A 22,302-nucleotide genomic window follows, 5' to 3' on the forward strand; every position below is an offset into this window, starting at 1 on the left:
AAAAATCAATAAAGTATATATATAAAAAAAAGAAAAAGAAAAAAAAGAATCAGATGGCCCTGGATGGTTAAGCAGAGCAGAATTAGCAGGGAGGGTGCAGGGATTGTGAACTGGGGTGCTATGGAGTCTCCTCAGCCAAAAGCCTACCATTCAAAACGGGAGGTAACAGTGAAAGCTGTCCTTCAGGCATTACTTGGAGGCTGGCTGACAAACAGTACAGCAAATGAAATTCCCAGTTTGGTGGGCTGGGTGACTTGATGAGTTCAGGGGCAACACTTTAGATCCCAGGAGACTTTTAGCAAAGGGAGATTCCAGTTCAAGAAATGGCCCCCCAATTGCTCGGAGTCAGTACAGGCGGATAAAATGCAAGGACCCAGCCTATCTGTGAGAATTAGAGCCCAGGAGTGGGGCTCAGATTTCAGAATGGAATGGGAGCCCAGTTATTAGGAGACTGAAGCTAAAATGAATGTCAAAGGGCCAAGTTCAAAAAGTGCTCATAGAGCTAAATAAACCACCTGCTGCCTCAGGTAAGAGTTTATAGCCAGGAGTCAGCAAAGACTTTACATTCTCCAATCCTCAAAATAACATTACACCACATATGTAAATAAATATACAAATGACCAATAAAAAGAGGCTTCAAGGACCAACAATCCAGCCAAGCTTCTCAATAAAAAGCAAACACACAGCGAAGATCAGAATACAAGTGTGGGCTTTTTACCGACTACTTCAGATAACCTCAATGGAATTGCCACTTAAAACAATAATGATCATAAAACATTACAAAGCAGACACTTTAGCCCCCATTTTAAAGATAGAAGGCTCAGAGAAGTTAGATAAATGGTCTAAGGTCACAGCAGTTTGGTCTACTTAACTGCAAGGCCAAGTTCTTCTCTTTGCTATTCAAACTCCCACGGGAGTAGTACTTCCAAGGAGTAGTACTATATTTCTGAGTAAGTGGCAGAATTGGACTTTAAATTCAAATTAGTTCAGCTTCTTTGTTCAATAGTAAAGCATTTGTGTGATTCCTGCAGAAAGAATGTTGATCACCTTCTAAAATGTGTGTTACTTTCTTGACTGACTTTCCCCCCTCACACATTATCTTGCAGAATGATGATGTAGAACGGGTGAATCAAAGGCTAAATCTCAATCAAGAAGCAGGTAAGTCAATAGAATGCATGTTAAGTCTTTGGCAGTTTGACTTCACAGAATACAATATTACCTTTTTGGAATTCTTCAAAATAAGCTCACTGGGACTTCTGTTCATAAAGATTTTATTGCCAATGTAAAGAGGAAAAACAAACCAACAAACCCAGAACTAATAACAGCAATAGCAACCTGGGCCAAATCATGTAACCTCCCTGTGCCTCTGTCTCCTCATCCATAACAATGGTATCCACCTCATGTAGTTTTAGTAAAAGAGTTAATGCATGGAAAGAATTTAGAATGGTGCCTGGCCTATAGCAATGTTATTATTATTACCTAATATCTTTTTAGAGTTCTTGTATTAAACTCACTAGGCCTGTTTCATCAATTATAAAATGGAGATATTTACTTTATAGAGTTGTTTTGAAGATTAAATGGGTTAATATATGTGTGCTCTTAGAATAGTGCCTGGGACACAGTAAGAGTTCAGTAAGTATGCTAGTTGTTTGATAATCCTATAGTCTGTTGAGTGTTATTTCACAGTACAAATACCCCATAGGTTTTTAAAATATCAACAATTGATATAATTTTAGAGTATAATAGCAAATAAGTAAAAATAAATACATTAGGGTATACCTATTATACAATTCCAATATCTTTCCTATGACAATTATTAAAATAGATCCTCTTTGTCATAAACTTTGTATTTTGATTTTAAGGTTTTTATCTCTTTAAGTATGTCCTGTGAGCTATTAGCTGTGTGGCTAAGTTACATCTCTAAATCTTAGTTTTGTAATCTGTAGAGTAGAATAATAATGCCTCATAGGGTTGTTATAAATATTAAAAGAGATTAAAGCTCAGCTGGTGTGGCTCAGTGGTTGGGCATAGACCCTTGAACCAAAAGGTCACTGGTCTGATTCCCAGTCAGGGCATGTGCCTGGGTTGTGAACTGGATCCCAAGTAGGGGGCATGCATGCAGGAGGCAGCCAATCAGTGATGTTTCTCTCATCAATGTTTCTATCTCTCTATGCCTCTCCCTTCCTCTCTCTCTAAAAATCAATAAAAGCATTTTCAAAAAAGAAGTTAAAGATGTAAAATATTTTCAAAAAAGAGGTTAATGATATAAAAAACATTTTCAAAAAAGAGGTTAAAGATGTAAAATATTTTCAAAAAAAAGGTCAATGATGTAAAAAAAAAAATTTCAAAAAAGAGGTTAAAGATGTAAAATATCTATTAGAGTACCTGGCACATAGTAAGTCATCTGAGAATGGTAATTATTATTCATAGAAAGATGCTATTTGCTAATTTCACAAACATTTTTATTTTGTTTTTATTTTAGTAACAGCAACAAAGAAACTAAACTTGCCCTATGGGAGGCCCAAGGTTCTGCAGAAGAACAAGGAACACTGTCTCCTTTATCACAGGGAGTATGTCAGTGGATTTGGAAAAGCTACCAGAATGCCCATGTGGAGCTCATACACAATTCCAAAACCAGTGAGTTCCTGTGTCCCTTGATCCACACAAGCTGGGGGGAAATTGTAGTTCACTAGTATTTTAAGACTTAAAATTTGATTTTTGATAGAGTTCTTATCGGCCTGTGTTTTGTTAGAAAATGCCCCAGGTATTGTGTAAAGGTATTTATAGGTCATGTGTGGGTGCAAAAAAGGAACACAGTGTGCTTTGACTGGAGAAATTGTTTACAAACCAAGTAGCCAATTGGTAAGGCAGGTAGAAAAGATTTCAAAGAGAAGCAACAGGAAGTACAGAGGCACACTATTCATTTCATGTATTCTAAGTACAGGGTGGGGCAAAAGTAGGTTTGTATTTGTTTGCATGGAAAATAATGCAACAATTAACAAATAATAATAATACAAGGATAAACTCTGTTTTGCATGCTCACAACTATAAACCTACTTTTCCCCACCCTGTATATGGTGGATGTACCTAGAAGGGATGGTAACTAGATTATAAAAACCTTTGTATTTATTTGATTTTTTAACAGATACTCTGCTATCTGCTGTGTACTACAAGTAATATAGTGTGAATAAGAGGTGATTCTTCCCTGAAGGATCTAGCACTCTAGTACTGGATTAATGGATTAATGGATTAATGGATTAATTTGACTATATTAATGTGTTACAAAAAGACAAGGTTATGGAGGGGACAATATATTTGCACTGCATATAAGAAACAATATGAGGATCCAGAATAATAAGTAGGCTCTAGAATAGCAAACAAATTTCTACCAATAAACAAGAGAATGGTAAGTATCTTAGTTAATAAGTGAGCAAAGGATATGAGACAAGAAAGAGAACCTCATTAGCAATCAGACATTTAAATTAAAGCAAAAGTCAAAGTCTGACAAAAATCAGTTGAAACAATTCTTCAGAGCAGGGGTAGTTTTATTTAATACTAGAGGCCTGGTGCACAAAATTCATGCACAGATAAGGTCCCTAGGCCTGGCCGGCAATCAGGGCCGACCTGTGGGGCCATTGGGGGACCCTCTGCTGGCACCTACCTTGGGCGGCCTGGCATTGCTTGCTGGCCAGCCCCGCCCCTCGCTGCTGTCCACTCACCAGCCAGCCCTGCCCCCCACCACACCACTGCTGATGACCTCCCTCTGCAGGGCGACTGGCAGAATGATTGGAGGGTGGAAGGGGCCCCCTGGACCTGCCATGGCTGGCCTGGGCCCTGTGGGTTGGGGACAGCTCTTGCGTTGAGTGTCTGCCCCCTTTGGTCAGTGTGTGTCATAGTGACCAGTCATTGCACCAGCTGTTCTGCTGTTCAGTCGATTTGCATTTGAGGCTTTTATTATATAGGATATCCCCAGCACATTGGAGTTGACCCAGTAAATGTTTAAGAAATAAATGCATTGGATGAGTAAATCCCAGCCAGTATTTTTAAAGACTTAAAGACAAAGCAGTGCTTTTAAACAGAAGGGTAAAGAAATAGCCAGGAAACTGTTTTTATAGAGAAAAGTATTTTAATCCAAGGATTCTGATGACAAACTTTAACCCATTACTATTCTTACTAAGGGTACAGATGTTCTACTTCTTTTATGGAAGGGAAGTGATTGGTTGTATCTGATTTATTTACTCTTGTTCCAATTCAAGGTTTTTTGGGAAAAAATAAGCATGGCGTTCCATTACTAATTAGAGGTTTGTGTGTTCTGAACGCCATCTGTGCTGCTGACAATGGCTTAATTATGGTCAGTGGTAGAAGAGCACTGATGTTGATTCCCAATGTGGGCAAATATTTTGCAGTTACCTGAGTTCATATGTGTGGTTAATGGTGAAGGGGTTTAGGACAGGCCTTCCTGAGATATACCACGTTGGCATCTGAATTATTTTTATGTGAAGACAAGAGAGACCCTGCAAGCTCATGAGAAACGTTTAGCTCTCCCTTTAAGAACTTAAATTAGGGGCCTTGTCCGTATTAAGAGTTATCACTAGGACTTTTTTTTTTTTTTATAATATATTTTATTGATTTTTTACAAAGAGGAAGGGAGAGAGATAGAGAGCTAGAAACGTCAATGAGAGAGAAACATCGACCAGCTGCCTCTTGCACACCCCTTACCGAGGATGTGCCCGCAACCAATATACATGCCCTTGACCAGAATCGAACCTGGGACCTTTCAGTTCGCAGACCGATGCTCTACCACTGAGTCAAACCGGCTTCGGCTCACCAGGACTTTTTATGACCTATCTGTAGAACAGGGCAAGCTTCTAATGACTGAACATCTGCTCTTAACATCCTGCAGATGACCTTCCCCAGATGAAGCCCGAAGGTGCCTTACCTCACCCTTAGCTCAGAATGCAATATACCACCTCCTTTTCCCTTTCTGTGTCTGAGCCTCTCAGATATGAGGGGTTCCCACACGGATACAATTGAGTTTGGTTGTTTTCTCTTGTTCATCTGTCTGATGTAGATGTAATTACTAGACCCGCTGAAAGAACCTAGAGAGGTGGAGGAGAGTTTCTTTCTCCCCGACAGGGCAGCATCACTTCCTTAATATGCACAATGCTCAGTTGCTTGTGATTTTCTTCAGCATACTGTGACACATACCGTGAAACATACTAAGAAATGACAATATGAAGTTATTTATTCCTTAAAATAGTACCTATTTGTTTCTGTTTTTGAGGGGGTCAGTATATTCAAGGCCAGTCTTCATATTCGGTTCTCTATTTGAAAAAACCCAGGTATCAGGGGTTGTTTGGAATATTCATGTCTTTAATACGTTCCCCTGCTATCTTGTATCCCTGAATTTCTATGAGTTTTGGTGGAAACCAAGGGCGGAGAGATTTTAAGTGGACTCAGACTAAGAGTTTAGTACAATTCTCTTTTGTTATTGTTTTCAAAGTAGCTTCTTTGTTACCAAAAGTTCCTGTCCTTTCACTGATCCCACGGAACTGCCTGTGTATTTCTCCCTACATGTGACAGGATGGAATTCTAGCAATTTTCTGCTTTCTAATTCAGAAATTACTTTGTTAGTATGTTGTGGCTCAAGAAAATTACACACAAGGATGTTTTGAGATTCACCTAAAAATGTTGTAAATCAGCTCTGTGTTTGAAAAATCAGACTTTAAATAAGCACTTTATGGAACTTGGGCCCAATTGGCTTGTGCCTTTAAGTTTTATGGAACTTTTGTTTGTGGTTTGGGTGGGTTTTTCTAATTGTTGTTATCGCAGAAGGGTTCTGGGGGAATAGTTGTGATTTGAAATCATGGTTCTAAAATGCTTCAAAACCATTAAGATTGGTCAGACTGTATGTGGGTCTTGCGTCTGGGTCAACTTGGAAGACATGAATTGTTTTTTTTTCTGTTACTACGTGAAAATTTGAAAATAAGAGCAAGGATTATGATTGTTATTTAGAAGCTATACTTTATAAATATTTTTTAACTTTCCTTTTTTAATTGAATTTATTGCAGTTACATTGGTTAATAACATTATATATGTTTCTGGGGTACAATTCTATAATACATCATCTGTTTATTGTATTGTGTGTTTACTATCCAAGTCAAGTTTCCTTCCATCACCATTTTATCCCCCTCTACTTCCCATGACTACACTTGATAAACTTAATGTGAAATCAAAGGGCTTTTTCAGAGAAGAAAATCAAGAATACTTTGAAAAATGACTCCCTTTCTCTCTCTTTATCTATAAAAGTATATATCTCCCATATCATTGAAGTTTTTTAAAAGCCTTTTTTTGTCGTTTCTAATGCTTGTTAGCTCCAATATTATAAGTTATGACCCAATTATGTTTATGTAATGTCTCTTTAAAAATGAGGAATATTATTGTGTATTGTAAATGTTTTTATTTTTAACTATAAGAAATATTGTCCCAGTTAAAAAAATCATATTACATGACCAGAAAAATAATTAAAAATGTATATAGTTTTATTATTCTACCATAAGGCATGATCACAACTACCTAATCTTCAATTACTTTTAGCTTTGATATTCAGTCTACAGGTAAAGAGAGTCTATACCTTCAATAGAAATATTTTTATTCTCTGTTCAAATTTAATTTGATTCCCATGCCAGATTAGAAATGGAAGCATCTAGATTTCCTGTATATGCTTATCAACTTTTCTTCAAGAATTTTGAGAGAGGTCAGGTTTTACCTGAGTATTAAATTCTATGTATTGCTTTCTTGACTTTCTATCCCCTGGCTTAAAAAACTTTAAGGAATTCTGAGAAGATGGCAAAATTGGAGCTATTCACATGTGTGTGTGGGGGGGGGGGAGGGGAAAGGAAGGGGGAGTTGGTAGGTACCCAAAGACTCAGAATTGAAGTGACCTCACCTCCTTTCCATTCTCTTAGAGGGCTGCCTGTTGCATAATCTTACCTTTGTAAAGGAGGCCACACCCTGTCTTTCTTAGTCTTGATGCACTTATTATATTTCAGAGTTGAAGTCTGCTATGTAAGATTTTCAGTTAGCACAGAACATGTAACCCTTTTGCAGTACTTTCTGGCCAATACCATACTAGTCTGTTTCCCTTAATCCAAAATTTATGCCACTTGGAGAAAATAGTAAACATTTTGGCCCAACTTCACAGCTGCAGTCTCATGGAAAATTATAATCAGCTTCCTTCCTTAACATTTTTATAATTTTAACTCTTGAAGGCAACCATTTCATTTTCCTCACATTATGGAAAATGCATCAATGGATGCATTTATGTATTGTGCATTTCTTCAAATAAAACTTAAGCATACGAAGTGCTAGAGTACAATGATAACGACGTGTGATAGGAAACATCAACTTACAATATTCTGCAGTCTGTGGGGCTAACTCAGTCAATGATCAATAGTTCTCCCATTTTACCACATCTTTGTGTGTCCATTTATGCCAACCAAAGAAACTTGGCCATTCAGAACTGTTTGCTGTGATGGATTTTTTTTGAAAGACTATAAACAAATGTTTTTAGCTTTCTGGTATCTGCCACCAGGAGAGTGAAATACATGGTGAGAGTTAATCCATTGCCTCTAACACAAATATCTCCTCTGCTGGCTTGGTCACCCCTAACTGCCCTCCCTTTCAGGCTTGATCACCCCCACTGACCTCCCTTGCAGGCCAAGTCCCTCCCAACTGCCCTCCCCTGCTGGCCATCTTGTGGCTGGCAAGGGCAGGGGGATAGCTTGGCTCCCTCCATTGCTGGGGAAACCCAAGCCTCCCTTCTGCTCTCAGTGGCCATAGCCATCTTGATTGGGTTTATTTTCATATTCAATCCTGATTGGTTGGTGAGCCTGGCTTGTGGGCATGGCCTGTGGGTATAGCAGAGTGATGGTTAATTTGCATATTATTCTTTTATTATAAGGGATATATATTATTAGATAGGATATATATTATTAGATATATATAGGATATATATATTATAGGCCTGGTGGCTGAATTTCTCCATGGGTGGGGCTGCCCAGCCTGGCCAGGGGAGGGGACATGGGTGGTTGGCAGGCCTGCCTGCTGGTCAAACTCCTGGTCGAGGGGACAATTTGCATATTAGCCTTTTATTATATAGTTTATACACTAAGTGGCCAGATTATTATGCATTCAGAGATCATAATAATCTGGCTAGTCAGTGTAGGATAATTTACTTACAACATTGTGAATGTTTGATAAAATGATTACTGCATACATTTTATACTCAAGAGCTAATTTTTGCTTTTAGTGCAAAGCAGTAAATAGAAGAAGGATATGGTAATTTAAAATTATTTTATAAATTATAAAATTTGTTAAGAAATATATACATTGTAGGCAATTGAAGGCATATAAGTCAAAATCTCTGGAAAAAAATAAATGAATAGATAAATGAATAGCAAAGTGTTTACTTACTCATGATTATATGCTAATCAAAATATAATGATAACTTAATACTATATTACCTTAAATATTGGTGTTAGCACATTTATAAGATACTTACTAGTGAATACAGTATGGTATTAGAGTTACAAAGAAAAATTATTTTAAAAATCCTCATATTTCATGATGAATAAAGCATAAGTAAAATTTATTGAAATCCCCAAGTAAGTAGGTTTAGACCACTTACAGCTTCTGTGAATTAATATTAGGTTCATTGACATTTTTGCCCAATTGAAGAATAATATCTTTAGTTCAACATGTATTTTTTTAAAGTTCATATTTTATTTTCAATTTTTATTTGTAAGTACAATATATAGCACCCCCCTAAAGTTAGACCCTGAGAAGGATTTTGTTTTTTAGCAGCAGCTCCCATTATTCCTCCGCTCTTAATTCAGGTTTTATGCCACGAATATTCCTTTCTGAGGTGTATTTGATTTGTCCTCTTGGTGTCCCTCACCAGAAGGGAACCACAGAAGAAAACACCGCTGAAGACATCCATTTTCATTGCTTGCGTAGACCTGATTCACTAAGAAAATAGGAAAAAGGTTAAATGAAAAACATTCTAGGGAAGTTACAAACCATATAAGGTGATGGGTGAGCCGCAAGTGTGGGCGTAATTTTTTTTTCTTCTTCTTCTTTTCTCTCTTTCAACAGGGAGACACATCACCTCTTCCTCCCACTGTCCCAGACTGTCTGCGGGCTGATGTCAGGGTTGCTCCTTCTGAAAGCCAAAAATGTTCCTTCTATTTACCACACATGAATATCACCCACGGCTTCCTCTATCCTCCTGGTGAGTAGAACTCTTTTTTAGAGCAGCAGCTTAGAAAGCCCTCATCAGCTGGATGTGGGCTTGTGCCTTAAACATATACTCGCCAGCGAAACTATCTGCTTGGGCTGCAATAGCTGCCCAGCAGGCTTACAGCGGTTGTGGGACTGGCCCGAAGCAGGGTAGCAGCTATAATAAAGTCTAATAAATTTTGCAGCGGGAACCACACACGAGCTCTAATCTGGCCCAGATGTTCAGAAAGTTCGGCAGGTTTAAGTTTAATTTTAAAACGGAAGATTCTTTGGAGAGGGACGCAAGCGTCTGAAAAAACATTTTTTCTGGCTGCTGCCCAAGCATCAAGGATGCAGCTGTGCCCGTGAAAAGAAATCCGGCTGGAATTCAGGCCTCTCACTCCCTCACGCTGTATATCCAACCATTTCAAACTGTGGATTAAGCAGCAGAATGAACTTTAAGGTTTTTTGTTTGTTTGTTTGTTTTGTTTTGTTGTTGTTGTTGTAAGAAAACATCTCTCTTGGGAATATGCAAAATCCAGTATGATTTTTCTAAAACTCGCCTCTCTTCCCTGCTCAGTGGGAAATGTTATTTTAATTAATTCACCAATGAGATTTTCAGCTTCTGGGAATGGGTTTTCTCCAGATATTTGGCTCCATTTTTCTTTTTGTTGTTACTCCTCGCCGGATGATATTTTTTTATCTTAGAGGAAGTGAAAGAGAGGGGGAAAGGACTGAGAAACATTGATATGGGAGAGACACCTGGATTGGTTGCCTCCCACACACACCCTGACCAGGACCAGGGATTGAGTTTGCAACCTAGATTTGTGCCCTTGACTGCCAAAATCCTTCAGTCCCAGAATCCTTCAGTCCGCAGGCCAATGCTCTGTCCACTGAGCCAAACTGGCTAAGGCTGGCTTCATTTTTCTGGACGCCATGATCAAAGAGGTCAATGTAGAGATCTGTAATTTCAAGATTCTGAAGTTAGTCGTCGGAGGAAAAAGGGTTAATGACAATAAGTAGCATTACAACATAAACTTATAGCACAGAATTAGGATAAGTAAATTGATATATTTTATTAAAATATCTAGAGACAATCAGAGCTACTGAATTTATGCAAACCCTAGGATAAACCTTAAAAGACTTGAGCAATTTACTAATAAATGTTTTTGAATTGGCATATAAAATTGTATCTGTTAAGCCATGGGATGTTGGTTAGTACTTATATATGTTTGCCTCAACAAGGAAATGAAATTATTGTATAACTACATATTAAGGATAAAATGAAACTTTCTTCTAACTCTCCACTATAAATTTTGTTAAAAATGCCACAGTAAGCTAATTCTTATGGTTGTCTTTTCTCCTCTCTGAAAATGTAATACTGCTATATTGCCCTCCCAACTTTCAGGGCTTAGATTAAAAAGTAGAAGAGCCTGATAGGAGATCTGAGGACCGTGAATAGCACGTCAAGTAAACCAACTTAATTTTCCTTGCCTTTTGGTACCCACCCACTGGCCTTTCGTTTCAGTTTTATTTAAGATACCCCAAGGTCATTTAAATATAAAAGGTATTCTAATGCACATGTATGTCCAGGCTTGCAGCATTTTTAGCCCTCAAAGTACTTCCATTGGATAGGTGCCATGAGACAAAACAGAGGCACGTAGCACTTTGCTCAGGTCGTTCAGCTGGCATTCAGTGAGTGGGGCTCCAGAGCACACACCCAGGGCTCACCATGCTGGAGTCCTCAGAGCCAACCATGTAGAGTGTCATCGGCAGTCTTCATTGAGTTAAAACTCACTTTTAAAGGAAATTTTATTTGGGAAGGGTCTTTTAGAATCGCATTATTGTTTTGTGCACGTTCAATAACTACGCATTCCTATTGGCATTATATTGATACTATAATAGTTTCCTGGAGCTGCTGCAAGAGACTTGGTGGCCTTGAAACAACAGAAATGGATGCTCTCACAGTTCTGGAGGCCAGAGGTCCAAAGTCAAGGTGTCAGCAGGGCCCCGCGCCCTCTTAAGTAGAGAAGAGAGAGAGGAGAGAACTCTTTACCTCTTCCAGCTTCTGGGGGCTTCCCATGTTGCTAGGCTTGTAGTTGCATCCCTCAGATCGCTGCCCCAGCTTCACATGGCCTTCTCCCTGCATCTCCCCTCTTCTCAACCTTCCTCTCTTTATAAGGATTTGAGTCACTGGTTTTAGAGTCCACCCTAAATCCAGGATAACTTCATCTTGAGACCCTTAATTTGATTGCATCTACAAAGATTCTATTTTCCTACCTATCAGATTCACAAATACAGGAAGGTTGTTATCAAGTGCCTAAAACTGTGTGTATTAGGGATGGCCCCTATTGGAGAGTACTTAGTGTTTTTGTTAGTACTATGGATTTACATTAGTATGTAATAGTAATTTGCCTATTATGTAGTATGTCATATTTTTCTCTTGTAGCTAGATTTAATACAATGTATTTGTTTTGCAGCATACAATAGAACTCCTGATAGTCAATATGATGCCTTAATTACAAGTAATTTGGTCCCTATGTATGAAGCATTCCAACGTAAGTATATGTTTAGATTATTAATTTAAAAATACTGAAGTGATTCTTTAATATTACAAACTAAACACATCTTTTATTGAAATTTGTTCCTGATACTGAGTCATCTCATTTTAATGTTTTAAATGTAGGAACAAGAAGCTCTCTGACATAATTTCTTTTTAACTTACTTCACCTTTAGGTGACTTGTTAGAATTTTATATTTTTATTGATTTCAAAGAGGAAGGAAGAGGAAGAGAGAGAGATAAAAACATCAATGATGAGAGAGAATCATTGATTGCCTGCCTCCTGCATTCCCCCTACTGAGGATCCAGCCTGCAACCCCAGGATGTGCCCTTGATCAGAATCAAACCTGGGACCCTTCAGTCTGCAGGTCAACACTATACACTAAGCCAAACTGGCTAGGTCAGAATTTTGATTTTTTTTTTTTAATCCTAACTTAACTGTGAAGAACCATTCACAAAACAACATTTTATTGACACCATAAATAAATGAAAGGTATTTAACCTTAATCAGAAGGCAGTATGTGTATTCTGACTTTTTTTTTTTTTTTTTTTAATATTCACTGTCTCCAAAGCAACAGCCCTGAGGAGAAATTTAGAGAGATATTTTTATGGTAATTTCAAAACTGTACTACATTCACAACAAAAGGCTTTTTATCAATAAGGCTGTTAATTTATTTATTTTAATATACTTTGGTTTCAGAGAGGAAGTAAGAAGGAGGGATATAGAAACATCAGTGATGAGAGAGAATCATTGATCAGCTTGCCTCCTGCATGCCCCCTACTGGGGACCGAGTCTGCCACCCACGCATGTGCCCTGACACGAAGAGGAACCAGGACTTCAACCACTGAGCTGCACCAGCTGGGTGTGGCTGTTTATTTTTGTTGCATGAATTATTTTGCAGAATTACCCAATTAGCACTGAAGCAGAACTTGATGCTATTTAAAGCACATGTCTATAATAGAAAATATTTGCATGTTCAATAGAGGTAGATATTTTTAACACCTTATTCTTTTATTTTTAGAAATATGGAATTACTTCCACAGTGTTCTTCTCCAAAAATATGCCAAGGAAAGAAATGGAGTAAATGTTATTAGTGGACCAGTATTTGATTATAATTATGATGGTCATTTTGATGACCCAAGTGAAATTACAGAGTAAGTAATTTGAAATCAAATGGACTCTTTAATTTAGCAATTGAGCATCATGAAGGGAAGCCTCAATATTTTAAATAAAAGCTCAGTATTCTAAATATTACATAGTATATTTTCATATCCATGTCATTGTTGACTGTTTTTAACTAAATATTTAGCAAAAATTTTATATGGCAAGAATTTAAACTAATGGGCAGAGAAATAATGATGTCTAGGAAAAATTTAGCAAAATTTATATTGGGAAAAATTCTAAACTAATGGGCAAAGGAAAAATGTGATTTTGTAAAGCTTGAGATGGGGAAGATACTGTATTACTGATAAATATAGAACCAGTCCAGCAATAAATAAATAAATAAAAAACAAGTAGTGATAATTCATAATATTGTCCAATAGTAGATGACTCGTAAAAGTATCTTCCAGGAGAGGCTGTAGGCTTCATGTTGAAAGCTAGTCCTACTTCACTACATTTTTTTACTAAACCTGGTCATAATAGGTTGCTAAGAATTACCTTTGAATGCAGCACAGAGGAATAGAGAGATTTAAAACTTTCATCCATTACCTCTCTTTATTATCAAAACGTATAAAAGGCCAAACTTAACAATTGTATTGTCTAAACCTAGATCATGTATGTAAAGCAATGGTTTCTACCTATACCTTCTGATAAAGTAACATATATGATTACTCAGTATGTGGCCTTTTTGTGTTTTGCTTGCCTTGTCCTTATTTCAGTGTTTATCAATTGCATGTTATACCATTTTGTAATTCTGCAGACAGTTGGATAGCACTTTACTACCCGCTAGGTGTTTTCTGAGCACTCACATATATTTCATTTAGTCCACAAAATATCCTTTGTTAGATTCTATTAGCCCCCATTTAGAGATGAGGAAATTGAAGCACAGAGAATTAAATAACTTGAGTAAATTCCACAACTGGTAAGTGGTAAAAGCCAGAATATAAAATCAGGGTAATGCTGAGTCCATGCAGAAATTCTAAGTCACAATCATATGTTACTACCTACACCAAATCATATTCCTTTTAGAGGACTCATATTAGCTTAACTTTATTTTGCATTTAAAACTTTCTAAGGCACCTTCATGTTTGTTATCTGAAACTGAAGGAATGTCACATCAGCTGTATGGATTTATCCCCATGTCTACACTATGAAGTTGAGGAAACTTAGTAAGTCATAGGATGCTAGAGAATTCGAACAAATCCAGACATCCAGTGGGAGTGCATAGCTAGAGTTGGAGCCTGTTTCGGGCTTCTTTCTCAGCCCCTGCTTTTAGACAATGTCACTATAAAGCACAAAGTCAACACAATTGGGACACACGGGTGGCATGATATCACGCTCTACTTTACTTTGTATTCTGATGTTTCCCCATAATGGTAAAATAACCAAGCCTGGACGTCGATAGATCTCTGTTCTGCTCATTGCCACCTAAAAGTACATGGTACGCTTTTGTACTTCCTAGTCATTTACTTTGGCATTTCTTTAAAATACATATCAAGGCATTTATAATCTTTAGAGGTAAATGTATCACATCAAATCTTTTCAATTATGTTTTTAGGTACGTCAACAACAGTGTTCCTATCCCAACACACTACTTTGTGGTGCTGACTAGTTGTAAAGATAAGAGCTACACCCCCGACACCTGCCCTGGGTGGCTGGACGTCCTATCCTACGTCATCCCTCACAAACCTACTAACGTGGAAAGCTGCCCTGTGAGTATGCAGCGCGAGAGTCCCTGGGACCTAAGGAAACAATTAGAGCTCATCTGGGCTCTCATAAAAGTGGCTCTGATTACAAATATATTCTATTAGGTGTTTCGTGGGTGGAGTTGTATGAAAAATACCTAACTGAAAAGCTTTTCCTTAGACTATTGGTCTTCATGTAATTAATAGCATGTATGTACCTATATGAACATGAGTTTATATATGCATATTTTATGCATTTACACATTATTCACATTCACTAATAAGGGGAGAGATGATGTCTTATTAATACTTTAATTCTGAACACAAACTTGAAGGTTCTGTCCCAGAGTTGGCACTAGATTAATGTTTCTTGAATGAATGTGTAAATATAAAAGCTTCATCTACTTGAAACACAATACCTGAACTTAAATATATGTAAAAATATAAATATACAAAATAACTTAGTTCACGTAACATTACTTATTGTAATAGAAAATTTTAGAATGCACAAAGGAGGAATACATTGTCTCTTCCCCTAAGAAGTTTACATATAAATTTGATATGTATGTGAGACTCATAAATGAAATATAAATAAATATAAATGGAATATAGACATGTAAATGGGCAAGTTGATAATAGAAGAATTATTTTTCAAATTAAAAAGTAAGAGATGTCACAAAGTTAGAATTAATTACCAAGTATGGATTTAGTGTTTCAAATTCACATTTGAAAAACACATTTGGCTGGGGTGATCAATACGGGTAACATAAAATGTGGTGAGAGAAGGGCTGGGCCCTGAAGGATGGGCCAAACTTGAACAGACTCAGGGATTAGGAAGAATCTTTCAAGAAGGGAGTGGAGAATGGAGAGGATTTGCTTTTTTATTGGATGTAAGAGCCAAAGGGAAGGCAAGAGAGACTTAAAGATGAATCAGAGATTTTAAATGTAGATAATTATGAAAAAGAAAGAGGGAAATTAGGAATGAGAACTATTTGGGCAGGTAGCTAGAACAATTAAGTTCAGGCATGTCCAGTTTCATTCACATGGAAAATCTCATAGGTAAGTAGAGACTGGTAAGTAAAGCTTAGATTCTAGGCCAGATTGGGATTCATCTCTGTTCTTTCAGATGTTCACCACATAACTGCCTTCACTATCCTATGTATAATACTATGGGAGACACACAGATACATCAGACATGCTTTTATCAAAAGGGATCATCGTCTAACACTTAGAAGCATAGTCAAACAGAAGAAAAGATCAGTGGCACACAGTGGGACTGACCAAATTGATATAAGATTTCAAAGGAAAAATACTTCCTGATAGGGCAGGTGACATTTTAACAAGACCTTGAAGATAGAATTTGAACTTGCGTGTTTTAAGTGGCCTTTTATTGACATTGGGTCACTCATAGTCCTAGACTGAGAAAGCATTTCCAAACTTGATGCTCTCAGGAGATATAGTTATATAGAGACTAGATATAGTCTAGTCTAAAATTGCTTCCTATTTTTCTTGTCAAGAGTTTTATCTAGTTGAGATAAAAGTAAGCCATTAGTCTTCACTTCCTTCCCCAGTGGGTGACTGATAGAAAGAGGGTGGTCCCCTTTATTCCTGAATGAGGAGTAGATTATTTATCACATGGGTTATAGGTAGCCATTATGGATTGATTAGAATGGGTATGCAAAAAAGGAACTATTTGCTATCCCTGGTCTAGGCCCTTATCACCTTCTGAAAATCAATCTGAAGTGGCTGCATTGTCTTTTGTCCTACCTCCTCTTCACCTCTGTACACCACTACCAACTTACTTAAAATTTAGTTTTTTTATTATCACATACCATACTTTCTTATACCCAAACTCTATCTACCTCAAATAAAAGAATAAACAAACACAAATCTCCCAACCTGTACACAATTTATCTTCTGTTGACCCTTGCTGGGCCTACTAAAGTCCTTGACATTACCTTAATGCATCTTGGGTTTCCCTACCTTGACATCATTGCTCATGCTCTTCTCTCCTCTAGAATGCCCTTTCATTTCCCATCTTCTAAAATTTTTTACTTATACTCTGAGGTAGAGTACAAATAATCAGCACTTTCCTTGATCATCCAAAGTAGAGGTGATCTCAAATTAATAGGTTGTCCTCTCTATTGAGTAGGACATCATCACTAATGAACTGGACATTTTCCAAAATATTGAGGAAGTTGCATTATAGTAATAAGAATATAAAATCTATAAAGATAGTTATGAGACATGATGGAAATAATTTAGATCGGTTGAAGAAATCTCTACTTTAAATACTCGTATAAAAAAACAAACACAAACAAGTAAGTCATCAAACAAGTAGTTAAAGTTATGGAAATAAAAGGAGGAATTTTCAGAAGTTTGATGTGATCATCTATAATTAAAAGATATAAAACAAAAATACACTCAATTAGTTCTTCTTTGACAAAGCAGTTTTGTTAGTTTGTTAGAAGCAATAACCAGACTATAAGTGGTTAAGGAGAGAGTATAAGAGAGTGGTTAGGGGAGAAAATTACTGAAACTAATGTTGCCTCAAAAAATTAACAAGTGAATAGTATTTGGGAGATATAAAATACTTCTATTTATGAAACAGTTCTAACACTCATACAATCAAATATATATAAATAAATTATATATAATCAAAAGTGTGCATTTAAATACAGCTCATAAAATGTGTGTATGTGTAAGGCTGCTTTCTGTTGGGATGTACTGGTACAACTAGAGCAGTGCCTATAGCTGGGTCTCTTCAGATTGGTTGGTGCTATTGAACTCTCTGGTTTCAAAGAGCTTGAGTATCACCCCTGCAAGATAAAGCTTTGTGTTATATTTTCAGACCACTTACTTGTAATTTTAACAGAGGGCAGACTGTGAGATGTTCAGTAAACATTTAGCTGGATGGATACCCAATGAGCCAGGAGAGAGAAGATTAATATAAACTCAGTGGGAGAAAACTTTATGAAAAAAGTCATTGCCCTAGCCAGTTTGGCTCAGTGGATAGAGCATCAGCCCACAGATTGAAGAGTCCCAATATGATTCTGGTCAAGGTCACATACCTTGGTTGCAGGTTCCCTCGTCCTGGCCCTGGTGGGGGTGTATGCAGGAGGCAACCAATCGATATTTCTCTGACTCTCCCTCTCCCTGCTACTCTCTCTAAAAATCAATGGGAAAATATCCTTGGGTGAGGATTAACAAACAAACAAACAAAAAAGTAATTAAAAAATATTAAATGCTACTGAAATGTGAAATAGTAAAGGCAGGGGGGAAAAAAGAATGAATTAGAATCCCATTGGAAATAGGAGCTTTAATTGTTACAATGCCTATTTACAATACTTAAAAATTAACTTATATTATGAATCTCACACAGAGAAATGCTTTAATGGTTAGGAACATAACATAATTTCCTCTTACACTTCCTCTGGCTCAAGTAATAGCTGCCTACTTTGAGCATGCATATTTAAAAAACAAGTATACCACTGTGCTAAAGTCAAGTGAGAGTTATTAAGACACACTCATCTAATTAAACAGACTTTAAGGCTTCCTAACTTGAAAATTTTTAACTGAAAATTACCAATATGATATGAATATCAGAAAATAAATACATAAAGAACATGGGACTTCCTAGAAATCTATGAGTCTAAATTACTGAACTTACTTTCGCATAGTAAAAAAAGAAAAAGAAAAAACACAACAAAAACCTATTTAAAGTCAAATGGCCAAGAAATATCTGAAAAGATACCTACCTGCAATAGCAAAGGGATAAAACCCCATTTCACACCATGGTTTGGGGAGCATGAGGGGAACCATTTATAATGCCCAAAATACTATCAATATGGCGATAAGAAATAAATAAACTGTGCTATTACAAGACTTAGCTAAAAACAGATGATTTAACTAGATCTAGCTATATCACTATGAATAAATTACAAACATAATGTTGAATTAAAAAGTATCAAATACCACTTATATTATTTATGTAAATTTGAAAACCCATAAATTAATAATATATATTGTATATTGATACACACCTACTGGCTTCACAATGACTTACAAAATAATAAGTTCAGAGTAGACTTAACTTCATCTATAATATTAACTTCATTGGGGACTTGACTTTATCTGTAATATTTCATTAAAAAAATGTACATCTGAAGTGGATATAAAATAGCTAAACTTGATGACTTTGTGGTGGTCTGTATTTGCTGTAATATACTTTGTACTGTTGGTTTTCTTTTTATTTTAATAAACAAAATTTAGCTGTATCAAATTAATATTTAAGGCAATAAGAACCACAGGAACAAATATCGAATTATGTTGTACACCTGAAACTATTAGAATATTGTATGTCAATTACACAAATTTTTTTTAATATATTTTATTGATTTTTGTACAGAGAGGAAGGGAGAGAGATAGAGAGTTAGAAACATCAATGAGAGTCATCGATCAGCTGCCTCTTGCATACCCCCTACTGGGGATATGCCCGCAACCAAGGTACGTGCCCTTGACCGGAATCCAACTCGGGGCCCTTCAGTCCCCAAGCCGACGCTCTATCCATTGAGCCAAACCAGTCCCGGCCAATTACACAAAATTTTTAAAAATTAAAATAAAAGTCACAGGAAAAAGGACACCTTCTAAGTAATGAGAGATCTTTCTATTAATTAAAAAATATGCCCCATGGAAAATGGTCTTCTGTTTCTTCTTTTTAGGAAAATAACCCGCAAGCTGTTTGGATTGAAGAAAGATTGAAAGCTCATGTTGCTCGGGTCCGAGATGTGGAACTTCTTACTGGGCTAGATTTCTATCAAGAAAAAGCACAGCCTGTCTCTGAAATCTTGCAACTAAAGACGTATTTACCCACATTTGAAACCATTGTTTAACTAAACATAAAAACAAAGTTGTTTTTTTCTGTTGAGGAATCATAAAATAAAGTTTCTATTTTTCCCTAATTCCTCTGGAAGTCATATTTTATTATTTTCATTGTTCTCTTTTATCTTATACTAGTACTTCTTTTGGAAAATGTGTCGCACTATTTTATTTTTTAAAATATATTTTTATTAGGAGTGTCAATTAGGGGGGAAAGCAGATGTAATATGTAATACTTAAAACAATAAAAAATTTTTTTTATTGATTTCAGAGAGGAAAGGAGAGAAACATCAATGATGAGAGAGAATCATTGATTGGCTGCTTTCTATTGTACATGCCCCCCTCTAGGGATCCAGCCCACAACCCGGGCATGTGCCCTGACCAGGAATCAAACTATGACTTCCTGGTTCAAAGGTCTACATGACACTCAGCCACTGAGCAACATAGGCGAGGCCATTGGAATTAAAAAAAAAAAAAAAAAAAAAAAAAAAAAAAAAAAAAAAAAAAAAAAAAAAATCAAAGGTTTTTTTTACTTGTAGAATTTAGTTTTAAAATTTATGCAGTGAAAAATATGCAATACAGACAGTCTAAAAGACAGGACACAAACTAAAAACTATTTCAGCTATATGGTAAAATGTGGAGATAAACAATGTTCCCCTGCCAGACTGAATCCTGACACTAGATAAAATCACCCAGAATTTAGGTCCCAGTATGGGGAGACAAATGGAGAAGATTTATAAACCTGAGCTGAGTCTAACTGGGTGTCCTCTTTGCTTCTCAGTTTCTCTAACAGTGACTAAATCATTTCTCTAAATCACTTTAAAATGGTTACTCAACCAATAAATAAAAATTTCAGTCAGAAAAATTAAAATTACATTTTTCACAGATATTGTGATATTCTATTTTCCTTTTGTATACTCATTAACCCCCTAAAAAGAAATATTTATGTGTGAAATTATTCTGAAAGAAGAATACCAATGATTTAAAGGTCATGAAATTACAGATTTGTAACTGCTACTTTTTAACTTTTAGTAGGTAGCCTATTTTTATAATGAGCTTGTTTTATTTTTTAAATTTGAAAGTGTTAATAAAGATAGTCACATTTAAAAATATTTATTTAGAAACAATTTAAAAGATACAGGAAGTTTGCAAGAATAGTTTCAAGAACTCTTGTGTAACATTCACCCAGCTTCACTAATTATTAACACTCTGGCTATGTATCTTTATGATATTTTTATTTTTTCCCTAAACTTTCTTAGAATACATTGTAGTCATAATGCCAATTTATCTCCCCCCAAGCCCTCCTCCAATACATCAGTGTATTTCCTAAGATCAAGGACATCACAAAACCACAGTCAGGAAGTTCAATCTGGATACAATACTATTATTTAATATATAGCTCTAATTCAAACTTTTCTCATATTTTCATTAATGTCCTTTATAATTTTCATTCTGGGATCCAAAACAGAATCATTCATAGCATTAAGTATTTTTTTCCTTTGGTCTTTTATAATGCACAGCAATTGTTGACATTTTTGAAGAGGGCAAGGGATTTATCTGTAGACTGCCCTTCGATCTGGGTCTGTTTGACATTTCTTCATGATTTGATCTCTGGTGTTTTTGGCAAGAGTACTACCTCAGTGATAAAGTGTCCTCATTGTTTCATGTCTGCAAGCACGAGATGTTCATTTGTGCCACTAATTTTTTTAAATCCTCACCCGAGGGCATTTTCCCATTGATTTTTAGAGAAAGTGGAAGGGAGGGGAAGAGACCAAGAGAGATGTTGATTAATTGCCTCCTGCATGCCCTGACCAGGGCCAGGGATCCAGCCAGCAACGGAGATACATGTCCTTGATCAGAATCTAACCCAAGACCACTGAGCCACGCTGGCTGGGCTGCCTGCATTTATTTTTGAAAAAAATAAAATTAAAAAATAGATACTTTAGCCTGGCTGGTGTGCTCAGGGGCTGGACTATATGATAACAGTATGTTTAGTTTTCTTTTCTTTTTTTTCTTTTTTTCTTTTTTTAATTTTTAATTTATTTATTAAATTATTCTCTGTGTATATATTTTAACATTGCCCCTTCCCCCATACATACCCTCCCTCCCCAGAGTTTTGTGTCCATTGGTTGTACTTAAGTATGTTTAGTTTTCTAAGAAACTGTCAAGCTGTCTTCCAAAGTGGCTGTGCTATTATGCATTCTCACCAGCAACAAATGAGAGTTGTGCCACATCCTCACTAGCATTTGATGTTACCTGCATTAAGGATTGTTGGCCATTCCAATAGTTGTGTCATGGCCTCTCGTTGTTGTCTTCATTTGCATTTCCCTTATGTCATACAACGTGGAGAACCTTTCCGTAGGCTTACTTTCCATCCGTATATCTTTGGTGAGGTGTCTGTTAAGGTGTTTGGCCCATTTTTAAAATCGGATTGTTTGTTTTCTTACAGTTGGGATTTAAAAATTCTTTGGTTTTGATTTCTGATCACATCTCAATTTTTATTCAGAAAACTGACCTTCCTCAATCTAGCCCTTTACAAACAAGAGCAAAATGACTCCTAATTCTTTTTTGTTTAGTTTTAGTTGTTTAGTATGCTAACCTCTAAGAACTGATAAGCGCTCAGTACCAGGCCTGTGCTCGAGCTTTAGCTTTCAATGTTCTGACCATCCATCTCATGCTGGCTTCTTTGTAAGTTTTGCATAACAGTCCTTTGTAAGGAGTCTTTTGCAAATATTTTC

At 36.4% G+C, this 22,302-nt stretch overlaps 1 protein-coding gene across 1 annotated transcript in view; it reads left to right on the forward strand.

Annotated features, from left to right (window-relative positions):
* Positions 1–19,647, forward strand: part of ENPP3 (ectonucleotide pyrophosphatase/phosphodiesterase 3) — a 71,398-nt gene extending 51,751 nt beyond the window's left edge. Inside the window, exons 19-25 of the mRNA XM_036414952.1 lie at positions 1,107–1,158; positions 2,483–2,637; positions 9,157–9,292; positions 11,760–11,837; positions 12,862–12,994; positions 14,560–14,713; positions 19,408–19,647. Coding sequence (XP_036270845.1) covers positions 1,107–1,158; positions 2,483–2,637; positions 9,157–9,292; positions 11,760–11,837; positions 12,862–12,994; positions 14,560–14,713; positions 19,408–19,578 — 879 coding nt within the window. The 3' untranslated portion in view covers positions 19,579–19,647. The remainder of the gene's footprint in view (positions 1–1,106; positions 1,159–2,482; positions 2,638–9,156; positions 9,293–11,759; positions 11,838–12,861; positions 12,995–14,559; positions 14,714–19,407) is intronic.
* The last annotated feature ends 2,655 nt before the right edge of the window (positions 19,648–22,302 follow it).

Source organism: Pipistrellus kuhlii, unplaced genomic scaffold (genome assembly GCF_014108245.1).
Source record: "Pipistrellus kuhlii isolate mPipKuh1 unplaced genomic scaffold, mPipKuh1.p scaffold_m20_p_5, whole genome shotgun sequence".
NCBI classification, from domain to species: Eukaryota; Metazoa; Chordata; class Mammalia; order Chiroptera; family Vespertilionidae; genus Pipistrellus; species Pipistrellus kuhlii.